Here is a 12,665-nt window from a genome sequence, read left to right on the forward strand (position 1 = left end):
CAATCCGACTCAATTATCCAATTACTCTCACATATATATCTAAATAACTACAGCTCTCGACCCGGTAATTCAGACACATTAAAAATTAAGCATCATTATATATATATATATATATATTTTTTTTTTAGTTAGTTAAAAAGTTGAACTTATATTATTAAAATGTCCCGCGTTCATCAAATTTGGTGTTGAATATAAAATATAAAGTGTTATTAGCCTAGTTGATTAAAGGATTCTACTTGTTTTTGTTAGGTTGCAAGTTCGACCATTTTAAGTTTATGGGCGGGTCAACCCACAATCCGATCCAAATATCCATTTACTCTCACATATATATTCAAATTAACCACAGCATTCGACCCGGCAATCCGGACACTTTAAAAATTAAGCATGTATATAGATTTTGAAAGGCTCAAACCTCATTCTATCTTAATGCTAAAGCATAAACATGATGTAAATATTTTATTTATTTGATTTTTTTCTTAAACTCATTTTAATTTACTTAATATTTTAATATATTTTTTTAAGTTAAATAATTATTTTATTACATAATTTATTAAAATTTTATTCAAGAGAATTTTTATAAATTAGTTTTTCATTGTTTAGTTATATATATATATATATATATATATATTAATTTTTCAACCATTCAAGTGACAAATAGATGAATTAATTTTATAACTAATCAAACTAAACAAACCAATTTCATAATAGACCAAACTAAATTAACGTTTAACCGTCAATCCAAAGATGAATATTTTGAAAATTTGACCGTAACGGTTAAATAGATTATTCATTGTAACTGATCGCTTACGTCTATATATATATATATAGGTATCGTTTGGTAAGCGGTACTAGTTATGTAGCTATAAATTATAAGAGTTATAAGGGGTATAAATTGTATGGAGGTATTAAGATGTATAAGTTATATAGGTTATTAGTGTTTGGTTAGGAATATAAAATATGTATAAATTATATAGGTTTTATTATTTTGTGTTTGGTTGGTGTTATAAGAAAGTAGTAAAAAGTGTAAAAGACTCTTTTACCCTTATATTTAAATAAATTATTTTTAATTATTATTTGAATATTTATCTTAAGAATAATTTATTTATTTATTATATTGAAATTAATAAAAATAATATTTAATTATCATATAAATATATTTTTAAAATAAATAATACTATTATATAATTTACATTAATATATATAATTTCTTATAATTTAACTTAGTTATATAAATAAAACTTATATATATTAATTATTATTTATGTATTATATTTAAAAATTATGTATTATTATAAATATTTGTATATTTAAAAAAATATTAATTGTTTATATAAATTAAAATATTAATAATAATAATTTTATAAAATAATATTGAAATTATAATGGTATAATTGTTTATTTATTAAAAATATATTTTAAATTAGGAAATTAAATATAAATTAATATTTAGTTATAGTTTATTATTATTATTATTATTCTTATTATTATTATATTTTAAATATAATACAAAACTAAACTAAAATTTGATTAATTTTATAAAATTAAAGGATAAAACAGGATAATTAAATTTTATAAAATTTTATACATCTTATACCAGGTTAGAGGAGGTATTATTTTATACCCTCTTTAAAGTATAAATTGTACTTAAATAATACTGTTAATATAAATATTATTTAACCAAACAATCATTATAAATTACTATAGGTATAATAATACTATATCTACAGTTTTATACCCAATAACAAACATAGCCATAGATTATAAAAAAATGGTAAATTCATGGAAGATTAGAAGTGAGTAGACCTAGATGGAAAGATTGTGTAAATTGAATACCCAATTTGATAAATTAGTTAAACGACGTCGTTCTTGACAAGTGGACTCGTCTTCTCCATCTTGTACTACTAATTTTTTGAAGACTCCATCTTTGCTCCTCCTCGTCATTCTCATCAATTGAAAGTCAAAGCAGCGAACGAAAATGAATCCTCTCCATTGGCACAAGGTCGCTGCAATCTCTGGTAAATCTCTCTCTCTCATGTATCTATCTATCTATACAAGACGAAACGTAGAATACCGTAAAAACGAACGTTTAGCAATTAGTTCTACTCCTCATAGACGAAAGATCAAATTGATTGTTTATTGTAATGGAAATGATGAAACAACAGGTGTGGCAGCTCTTGGATTGGGAACTTACGGTGCACATTTCTTCAAACCCCAAAACCCTACTTACAAAGATGTAATCTTGTTTCCAGTTTTTTTTATTCGAATTTCTTATATCTGTAGAGATTTGATCTCAGTTTTGATCTCATCAATTTGAAAAGGTTTGGCATACTGCATCTCTTTATCACTTGGTTCATACAGCAGCCCTTGTTTCAGCTCCTATCACTAAATACCCAACTGTTGTATGTCCTCCTTTTCTACCTCTTGATCTTAATAAGCTTTTTAAGTATTGGATTTCATTGAAAATCTCTCTTTTTTTCTATTTGTTTTGTGTTTGATGATGATTACAGTTTGGAGGCCTTTTAACTACAGGAATATTGGCCTTCTCTGGGACGTAAGTTGTTCTCATCTTATGTGATTATCTATCTTACAATTCATGAAACAAATTTAGGTTACAACGATTAAGAACATTTTTGGGTTGGAGAAATGTTTACTCAATTCACCTGAAAACACTGCTAGATCCACCTTGCTTCATCACTTCTGTTTGTGCAATATTGATCTTCTTATCATTTCCATGGAAGTAAAATTCAAGTTATGTTCTTCCTTATATAGCCTCTTCTTTGATGTTTCAGCTTAAGGTTTGTTTAATCTTTATCACCCATTATCCCATTGTTAGTCTCATCATCAATCGAATCAACTAAAATACAACCCAAATAGTATTCTTTTCATGAAACAAGATCGTTTTCAAATAACCCTAACAATGTTGAATTTTCTTAATCTTTTATACTGCAATGTTTTCATCCATGAATTAGCTTGCCATTTCAATTCTCACCCAGAAACCATAATAACAGGATTGTTTAGTTTGAATGTTTGTTTGATACATTTAAAACTTGGTATAATTTTATAGGTGTTATGCTGTGGCATTTATGGAAGATAGGAAGTTCTCTAGACTAGCTCCATTTGGCGGTTTTGCCTTCATCGGTGCTTGGGCTAGTTTACTACTCTAAACGTCGAGCCTTCATGGATTTCGAATTATAAGCTTTATTTGCTTGTATAATTTGCGTTATTTTCAATTGGTATAGTGTTCGAGTTTGAAAAATTCCTGAGAAACTCTTCATTTGAAATAAATAGTTGACAGATTTCTCATCTTGATTCAAATATAAATAGCTGTTTTGTAATCTATTTCTTCTTGGCAATGAGACATATACATAGATAAAGTGACATTGATTCAATATAACTGTTTATTCACAAACATGTTCTTGAGATACAGAGCCAAAAACATTCAATTCTCTTCAAACAATCCCACTAAAGCCTAGCCTAAACTAGGTTCAAATGAATCCACTGTACAAACTATACCACTTGTTTGGTGTTTCTCATCACACACATACAAATCGAACATTACAAGATATCGATACAAGAGGTAGATTTAAAATAAAATAAAAAGTGTTGAAAGACTAAACGAGGCAAATTCCCCCAACCACAAGTCCTCTAAATCTAACTGAAATTTGCTATTGTAATAAATATTTAATCTTTATATTTTGCGGTTCTCTAAGCTATAGCTGAAAATCGAAGATTATATACAATGGCGATCCTGTTTCAATGTACATATCAGCTTTCCTGAAACAAGGGGAACATCGTGAAGTTAAGAAATAAATTTTAAAAATATATGTAGGAGTTAAGTTATGTTTTTAAAACATGATCCGATATGGAAATAGAAAGTTTAAGAGTATATACCTGAAAAAGAAATCCATAAAGAATGAGAGCGGATAATTGAAGAAGCTCAGTCGTGGAAACTATCGGGGAACAATTGATCCAATCCAACTAGAAGAAACGAGCTACCGCTGTGTATAATTGTCCTTCTTCAAAAGGTTTCGATACAAGATCATCCAAACCGTTTTCCCTACATTTATCATTAGTGGCGTGAAATACATCAGCAGTCATCGCCAATATAGGAGTGTGCCAATGCGATAATGCGTTTCCAAACATCTCTTCATTCAATTTGCTTCTTTCGTTGAACTTTCTTTCTAGTTCTCGTATCTGTTTCGTAGCTTCAAACCTGCAAAATCGAATAAGTACTCAAAAAAAAGTATAATATTAGAAACACTTTCTGGATCTGTGTATGTATAAATCAATTACCCGTCAAGTTCAGGCATTTGAAGATCCATAAAACAAGCGTCGAACTCATGAGGCGGTTTAAGCATCTTTAACGCATCCTTACCATTATCAACACAACTAACAATAGCTCCGTACTTCTTAAGGGCACCTTCGGCTACCCTTCGATTAACTTTATTATCATCCACCACCAAAATTTGTTTGCCTCTCAACAAAGGACCCAAAGAAGTCTGTTTTCCTTTATTCAATTGCTTACTCTTTTCAATTCCAAGAACTTCTTGAACTCTAGAACCAAGAACACTCAACCTTAGCGGCTTCACAAGCACTGTGTCCACTAAACCCTCTGATATGATTTCGTTTTGCTCGATTGTATTCATAGACATCGCCAACAAAAATATTTTCGGTGAAGATCCATTTCGTTTAAACCTTAATCCTCCTTCCATGTCCCAAACCTCCTTATCGACAAAAACAATCCCGAAATTCGATGCCGATTCCAAATTATTCGCGACCTCAGAAGAAATCCCCAGTCTTTGAAGATAATATCTTGTGACTTCGGCTCGAATGGTCCTCGTATCGACCACTAAAGCTCGGAGACCAAAAAACTCGTATTGATGCCTATCGAATTCCAATTGATGCCTATCGAATTCCAAGGATTTGATCTCTCCCTTAAGGAGAGTCGCAGTGAATGAGAAAGTGCTTCCGATTCCACATTCACTTGCGAAATCAATTTTTCCACCCATAAGCTCAACAAAACTCTTGCTTATGCTTAGGCCTATCCCAGTCCCTCCATAATTCCTCGAAGTTGAGCTATCGCCTTGAACGAAAGGCGTGAAAATATTTTGTTGAGTCTCGGGTAAGATTCCAACTCCCGTATCCTCTACCGTTACTAGAAGTTTGATTTTTTCGCTTCTTTCCACTTCAATGCTACCCTTATTGATATTTTCCCAAATCTTCCATCTATTAACGACGGGAAAACCACTCAACGTGTTGTTTTTCAAACTATCATTTGCCAACTCGGGTAGGGTTTGTCTTAACACTTCATCTCGTACATCTATAACTTCATCCACCACATGTACCGATATGAAGATATGACCTTTTTCCTTTGCGAACTGCCATACAAACATAACAAATGTACAATGTCAGTGTAAACACCGTAAAATTAAAAAGTAAAAAAAATGAATATTTTTCGACCTTTATAGAGTTTCCGACAAGATTGATAATTGTTTGACGGAATCTCACAGGATCTCCAATAACAACGTCGGGAACTTGTTGAGAAACGTAAACGGCCATCTTTGTTTAGTTCAATCAAGGAAACAAAATTAGTTCACATTATAAAAATAAGACAAATCATCAAAATAAAATAAAAATTACCTCAATGCCTTTCTCGTGAGATTTGACAATAAAAAGCGACAAAACACGATCGAGAGCAGCACGCAGATCGAATGCTACAGCCTCAAGTTCAAGCTTGCCCGATTCTATCTTCGCTTGATCAAGAACCTGGTTAATCAACGATATTAAATCGTTTCCACTAGAATGAGCCGTCTGAGCAAAGTCCAATTGATTTGAATCAAGTTCCGTGTCCATAAGCATCTGTAACATGCCTAATCCAATTTCCAACATTGCGTCAGAATTCATCGATTTCAAAATCAAATAAAAGGCGTAAGTTAGAAAGAAGAAATTCACCTAATACACCATTCATCGGGGTTCTGATTTCATGTGAAACCGTAGCAAGGAACTACAACACGCAACCAAGAATAAAACATAAGATTTATGAAATCAACAACGGAATCGTGTAAAATCAAAATCAAAATAAGACCTGAGATTTCGCAACATGTGCTACTTCAGCTAGATGTTTAAGTTTCATCATAATAGCGCAATCTTCTTCAACTTGAGCTATTCGGTTAATGGCAGCGTGAAGGATATGACCAATGAGCAATACAATAACAAAAACTCCCATTGATGCCATTATTGCCGTCCAAGGTGGAGGAGCATTATGTTTGAATCTACAACGCATCTCGTGTTTCCTAGCAGGGTCTCCGAAATCAAGATTGCTAACGTGCAAAGCACCCGTATCGATAACATCCTCACCATACATCTTCATAGGAAAAGATTTGCTCGTCGTATCGTAAACATGAACCACGATCGTCTGTTTACTTGCTAGCTGCTGTAGAAGCTTATCCACAAGCGACGGAACATCGTAAGAAGCCCCCAAATACCTTTCCAAGATCCAAAAATATAAAAAATAATTGATATCAGTTCAATTTGCAGGCTTCAATTGTTTTTTTAGACCATGGCCTTCTTGATGTAGGTTTTTTTTCTTGATGGCACAAACAATAGACATTCTTTTCTTGAAAACTTGGATTATGACCGAGTTATTTGGATTATAACCCTTCGGTGATTGGGTTATTTGAACAACTTTTTCAAATAACTCATTTTGTTTCACTATATACCAAATAATCCATTTTTTCATTACCCTAACATGAACAAGGTTATTCAAATAACCAATATCCGAACAAAAATCAATCAAATCATCTACTAAAATATTAAAATATCCTTTACTTGTTTTATAAATATTAGACATTAACCCAAAATCAAATTATTTCAATAAAATTAAAAATCCTACATCAAGCAATGTACATGTTCTCTTTCCCTAGTAGAATCAAACAATCAAAATAATTTGAAAGAAAGATAAATTTATCAATTTATACCCGACAGTGGCGTTAATGCGTTGATCCTGTGTCGCGTTTGGAGGAAGATGAGTGTTATAAACAGCAAAAGTGAGTACGACACCAAGATGATTCGATTTCAGTAACTTAAACGGAGACGTAAGAACTCCATTTCCCGATGCTCTTGCTCGTAAGATATTCTCGCGATCTTCCTGAAAAAAGAAAGTATAATTAGAACCTTTCATCTTCCCTATAAAATAAATAAGTCTTGCTAATAACAATCTCACCCTTCCAGACATCATATCGATGGAGACAATATGGGCAACGGTTTTCTGAGAAAAGATAACGGGCGCATATTCATCTTTGGCGGGCGAAGGTTCCAAATTCTCGGGATTTGAATCCTGAGCAAGGGTTTGGTCGTCGGTTTCCATCTTTCTTATAACCCATCCATGCTGCTTCTCAATTTCCTCTCTTTCGGAATGACGAACTCTTAATGCGTAAGCAACTCCACTAGTTAACGGTCTCTCAAACGACGTCCTCTCCGTGTATTGCTCAAATGTTTTCTAAAACCCGCAAAACAAAACAACCATAAACGTCGAAATCATATAATAAAAAAAGAGATTGTTTAACAAAAACCTGATCAATTGCAGAAGGTTGTTTTTCATGGTGAAAAGTGGAGACAAGTAGAGCCAAAGCATGAACATGATTCATGCTAGCGTTGAACTGATCTTGTAACATCCGTGCTCGTTCGTCGCACATATTCGTGAGCGTTTCATTTCTCCTCAAACGAGTATCCTTGTCTAAATACCAATACAACCAAACGGAGAATAGGATTCCAACCAACACAAACATGAAGAGGAGTTTCTTTCTCCATTTCCCACTGTCTATAGATGAACTCGGAGAATTATGATGTTGCGGGTTTTGTTGTTGATTATGATGTCGATTATTCTTATCATTGTACACTTTCGGACATGAACATTGTACTATGAAACTTACTAGAATTCCAAAACAAACACACAAGCTTGCTTTCAATACATTATTATTAAGTTTCATAGGAGAATTGTCATGTTCTTCAGCAGTAGCAGCAGCAGGACATTGATCGATAACAAATTCTACATTCGGTTTGGATTCATCTGAGCATAGAAGTTCGACAGAACATACCGCATTATTTCGCAACATTTCGTATTGAGAAACCCTTGCACATTTAGACACTGTTTCCTGCAATTATTCAAATTTTCAGATGAATTCTAGGTTTTGATACAAGCGAAAATGTTTTCCAATGAGAAAAAGAGAGATGGATTTACCGAATTAGATTGATGTAGAGATGAAGCCAAAGCATAAATCTGTTCCTTGCTAACATTGAAACGATCAAGTAAAATTAGATTCTTTCTACCAAAACCTTGGTTAATGAAAGAACCCGGGAAAGAACCGAGCAGAATCCCCAAAAGGAAAACAAGGAGAAGTTTAGTTCCAGACATGGTTAGAAACCTAGATCCATTAAAAGGTTCTTCCTTTGACTTCTTCTTCTTCAGCTGCTGCTGCTGCTGCTGCCTTAAGTTGTTGTTTGACGAGGTTTTACCATTATTAGAAGAGACCTTGCAATTCAAAGACATCTTAACCAAAGGCCAGGAACATATCTTCAATAGAAGCCTTGAAAGGTTAAGATTACATATAGAACAAAGGGTCATCAAATTAAGAGGTGAAAACGAAGAACCCCCTTATGATTGAATGCAATTTCTATGACCCTTCGTTCTCAACTAGCTCTGTTGAACTGAAAACCCATCAAAAGCATACCAGTTTGGAAAGAGAGAGAGAGAGAAGGAGAAAAAAAATCGAATCTTATCCAAAAACAAGGTGGTAAATTAGCTGATTCACAAAGTATGACGAAATCAACAATAAAATAGGGGGAAATTCTTGTCCTTTGGGTTCCTGTATTTAGCTAAAAATTGGGTCACGAAGGTTTGCAGAGACGAAAGAAGAATCAAGATCAGGACGAACTCACCACTAAAAAAGATGAAATTGGATGAAACCCAGTTGCTTTCTCTGTAAACCCAACTGGAATCAATGATCAGAATGTGCGATAAAAAAGACTTGGCCCCTCCTCCTCTCTTTCTCTCTTCCTTCTTCTTCTTCTCTCTCTCTCTCTCTAGAGCATATGCTGTTGTTGATGTTGTGTACATCATTATCTCATCATCTAGCAGAGAAGGTTTAAAGGGAAAAAGCAAACAAAAACGAAGATCAATATCATCCAAAACTTAAAAAAATATCGAAATTTATTTTCTTTTTCTTATTATTATTATTATTATTATTATGTAAATAAATTATTTTATTTTCTTTAGCTTTTTAGAGAGGGTTGAAAGAGACTGCACCATCCAGCGATTAAAGATGGGTCTACTTGTTCTCTGCCGCTGGGCAGATACATATGTATAATGTATATACATATTATTTTATATGCATATATAGAGAGAGAAGACTGACTATATGACTACCATTATTATTACCCTTAGAGAGAGAAAACAAATTTGGTAAGAAAAAGCAAGAAGCCACCGTACGCAACTCCATAAAGTGATTATCTTTCAAAAGAGTAAAAAAAAATACACTTAGACCTTGTTTGATCTTGTTTTTTTTTTAGGATTTTGTAAAAAAAAAAATTATTTGACCCTAAAACAAATTAAGTTATTTAAGTTTAAGTGAAAGTATTTTAGTTTATGAAAGGATAGTAATAGAATAAAAGGAGAATTTATAAAAATAAATTAGATAAAATTCGTCAAAAAATCAAAAAAAAAACATGTAAGAGTTTGTTTGTTTGATATTTGTTATTTGACCATAAAAATTAAATTATTTGGTTTTTAATTAATTAAGTTATTATTATATCTTTTTGTATTTAAAAGAATAAATTTTTAAAAAATAAAAATATTTTATTATTTTGACTAATGATGGTTTGAAAAATTGAATAGAATAGTTAAATTTTGAATAAAAACACTAAATCAAACCAGCTCTAGATAACTGGTTATTTTGAATTATTTATGTTATTTGAAAAAAAAAATAATGGGTTTTCTTTTTAAATTAAATTCTTGTTACTTAAATTAGTCTATGTAAATTAATATAAATAAATAATGAATTATTTTGATAATTAAAATCTAAATATATGAAAAAATAACACATGGGATACAGTATATTAATTAAAAATATAAAAATATCTGAATGATATTATTAATAAATATATTAATTTGACTTGAATTGATAAGCTATATGTATGTATGTTTGGTTAAGGTTTAAAAATAAAATTACTTTAAATTAGTCAAGGGTTAAAACTAAGCGTTATTGACTAACGTGCGCCTTATAAGCGCAGATAGTCATAATATACACTTTATTCTATGACAGATATTCCTATTATGGCATAAGCATGTCTGCTATATACCATAACCACTACTGTAAAGAAATTTTATAAAAATGTGAATGTTCCCGCCAATATTAATTAATTAATCACTCTATTATTAATTATTAATTATTAATTAATCAAAGGCATGATTACTTTGACCCTAGTTGGATTCATATTTTAATAATAATTATAACACTACGTAAGGCCTAAGCTCTTAACTAATATTTAAAACAACTATTTTAATTATTAAAAAAAAAATGGAAATTTAATCTTGTATTTCCATAATCGGTATGTGGTCAACACCTTCCTAATTAATATTTTTTTTTGCTATGATTAATTGATCATCTAATCTGTTTTTATCTATTAATTAATTATTTGCTAATTTTGGAATTCGCTATTACTTAAACTACAATTACAATTTCATGTTAAAATGGATTTCTTCATTTATAACTAGAATATTTGAAAAGGACATTGTTTCATATTTAATATATAGTGTCTACTAATTAGGGTTAATTCAAGCCTCACCCACACTAATGAATTTATTGCTATTACTTAAGAATTAAATTTAATGAAATTGTTTATAATATAAATAGTAATAAGTTTAATTCATCGTGTTATTCGTACATATATACCAGTACAATTATTTAATTTTATAAAAAATAACATTACAAATTTACTATAATAAAAATAACATATAAATTTTAAACTATAACAAAATATATATATATATATATATATATATATATATATATATATATATATATATATATATATATATATATATATATATATTTGGATTTAAAAAACTCTTTAAGAACCCATCTCAACTTAGATATTTTAATAAAAATAAAATCGAAGACTTTTTAATCTTTTAAGTTAGACTCTTACCATGTAAACTACCTATCCTATTAGTTACTATATATATATATTAATGTATAATAAAAAAACGGTTAAGACGAATACTTATGTTTCTTTCATTGATCTCAATCAAATATTTTGTTCAAAAAAAATACAAGCTTGATCGGAGAAGTTATTTGAATAACATAGAAAAAGAAAAAAATAATTATTTTTGATGATTTTTGAGTAAATGATAATTTTATTTTAGTAAAAAGACTTAAAATGTATTAATATATATATATATATATAATAATGAGTATTTTAATAATTTAATTAATGAATTTAGTAACGTGATTAACGAGAATAGAGAATAAAATGATATTTTGAGTTTTTTAAATAATACAAATCAAACAAGGCCTAACTTATTCTTTGGATCTTAATATATTTTTTTTTGATAAATGAATTATTTATTTCACTATTTTAAATTGTTTCTAGAAAAAAGCATTAGATAAAGTTGAAATTGTTCGGAAATATAAAAGAAATAATTTATCTTTTCAAAATTTTGTTTTAATTAATTAATTAATCTCACACATTCTCACACAAGATTCCATTTGATTGATGGAATGACAATGATTCACTAAGAACATAAGTTTATGATTAATTATTGTTATCTTGTGTATAGGTGAACTTTATATTTTATCTATCTTATGTTTAGATCTAATTATATAAAGATGAAATATCTCTTAAATATATAAAGGATTTAAGTATGACAATGTCACAGTTTCTATGATTATTTTATCTTAAATTGTGTTGGAAGAATATTAGCATTCTGATCACTTCCTATAATTTATTTGATGAATTATAAGATTAAAGAGAAATAAAATAATTTATAATAAAATAAGACTAACAAACAAAATAACTTATTATTAGAACTCTAAAAGTGGAATAAGTTCCCTAATTTAATATTAATATCTCAAAAAAGAAAATTCTTAAAAGAGAACAAATATCAAAAAAATCAATTTTGGATGAATGAAATAAATCTTTTAAAATCTTTGGACAGTAACTTCCCCTAATTGAATTTAAAACTTCCATTAATAAAAACAATTAGTAATAACCTACCTTAATTCCTACATAATCATAATGGTAAGAATTATAATTATTTTTTAAACATTTTAGTTGGAAGATAACATGACACTAAAATATTATGACTTTCATTTTCATTGAAGTGTTTTAAGTGAGAATCGAACTCGTGACCTTAGTTTCCTTAAAAACACACTGATTACTTAAGCTTTCTTAATTAGTGGGTTAATTTTTTTTTTACCATATTTACAACATTTCTTTATCAAATTATTAACTTTTCGTTTGTAACTAATATTTTTTTATCTCAATTATTTGAAATTTATAAAAAGTAAATTGTTTCAGATATGTATCTGAAATAATATTTTAGTTTTAAAAAATAAAAATATGATTTAAGCATAAACATTTACAATTAAAAGAACATATACATTTTT

General features: G+C 29.5%; 2 protein-coding genes across 2 annotated transcripts; one reads left to right on the plus strand and one right to left on the minus strand.

Moving 5' to 3' along the window:
- The first annotated feature begins 1,859 nt into the window (after positions 1-1,859).
- On the plus strand, positions 1,860-3,337 carry LOC124910236 (transmembrane protein 256 homolog). The gene is made up of 5 exons (XM_047450853.1): positions 1,860-2,015; positions 2,163-2,233; positions 2,319-2,399; positions 2,508-2,551; positions 3,065-3,337. Exons 1-5 carry the CDS (start codon positions 1,976-1,978, stop codon positions 3,162-3,164), a joined length of 336 nt encoding a protein of 111 aa, XP_047306809.1. The 5' UTR covers positions 1,860-1,975; the 3' UTR covers positions 3,165-3,337.
- A 29-nt stretch (positions 3,338-3,366) lies between these two features.
- On the minus strand, positions 3,367-9,137 carry LOC124910237 (histidine kinase 2). The gene is made up of 11 exons (XM_047450854.1): positions 8,240-9,137; positions 7,572-8,153; positions 7,223-7,498; positions 6,978-7,147; positions 6,086-6,485; positions 5,953-6,004; positions 5,641-5,870; positions 5,461-5,559; positions 4,294-5,378; positions 3,892-4,213; positions 3,367-3,774 (listed from the first exon to the last, which is right to left on the minus strand). Exons 1-10 carry the CDS (start codon positions 8,621-8,623, stop codon positions 3,979-3,981), a joined length of 3,513 nt encoding a protein of 1,170 aa, XP_047306810.1. The 5' UTR covers positions 8,624-9,137; the 3' UTR covers positions 3,367-3,774; positions 3,892-3,978.
- Positions 9,138-12,665: the final 3,528 nt, after the last annotated feature.

This window comes from Impatiens glandulifera, chromosome 7, assembly GCF_907164915.1.
Source record: "Impatiens glandulifera chromosome 7, dImpGla2.1, whole genome shotgun sequence".
In the NCBI taxonomy this organism is placed as follows: domain Eukaryota; kingdom Viridiplantae; phylum Streptophyta; class Magnoliopsida; order Ericales; family Balsaminaceae; genus Impatiens; species Impatiens glandulifera.

Excerpts from the sequence above, each read along its gene's own strand:
- LOC124910236 (XM_047450853.1), top strand. The coding sequence starts at position 1,976 with ATGAATCCTCTCCATTGGCACAAGGTCGCTGCAATCTCTG. Across the intron at positions 2,016-2,162 it reads CAAGGTCGCTGCAATCTCTG|GTGTGGCAGCTCTTGGATTG; the intron begins GTAAATCTCTCT and ends ATGAAACAACAG. Across the intron at positions 2,234-2,318 it reads AAAACCCTACTTACAAAGAT|GTTTGGCATACTGCATCTCT; the intron begins GTAATCTTGTTT and ends CAATTTGAAAAG.
- LOC124910237 (XM_047450854.1), bottom strand. The coding sequence starts at position 8,623 with ATGACCCTTTGTTCTATATGTAATCTTAACCTTTCAAGGCTTCTATTG. Across the intron at positions 6,486-6,977 it reads CGCATTAACGCCACTGTCGG|GTATTTGGGGGCTTCTTACG; the intron begins GTATAAATTGAT and ends GATCTTGGAAAG. Across the intron at positions 5,379-5,460 it reads TTGTCGGAAACTCTATAAAG|TTCGCAAAGGAAAAAGGTCA; the intron begins GTCGAAAAATAT and ends TTTGTATGGCAG.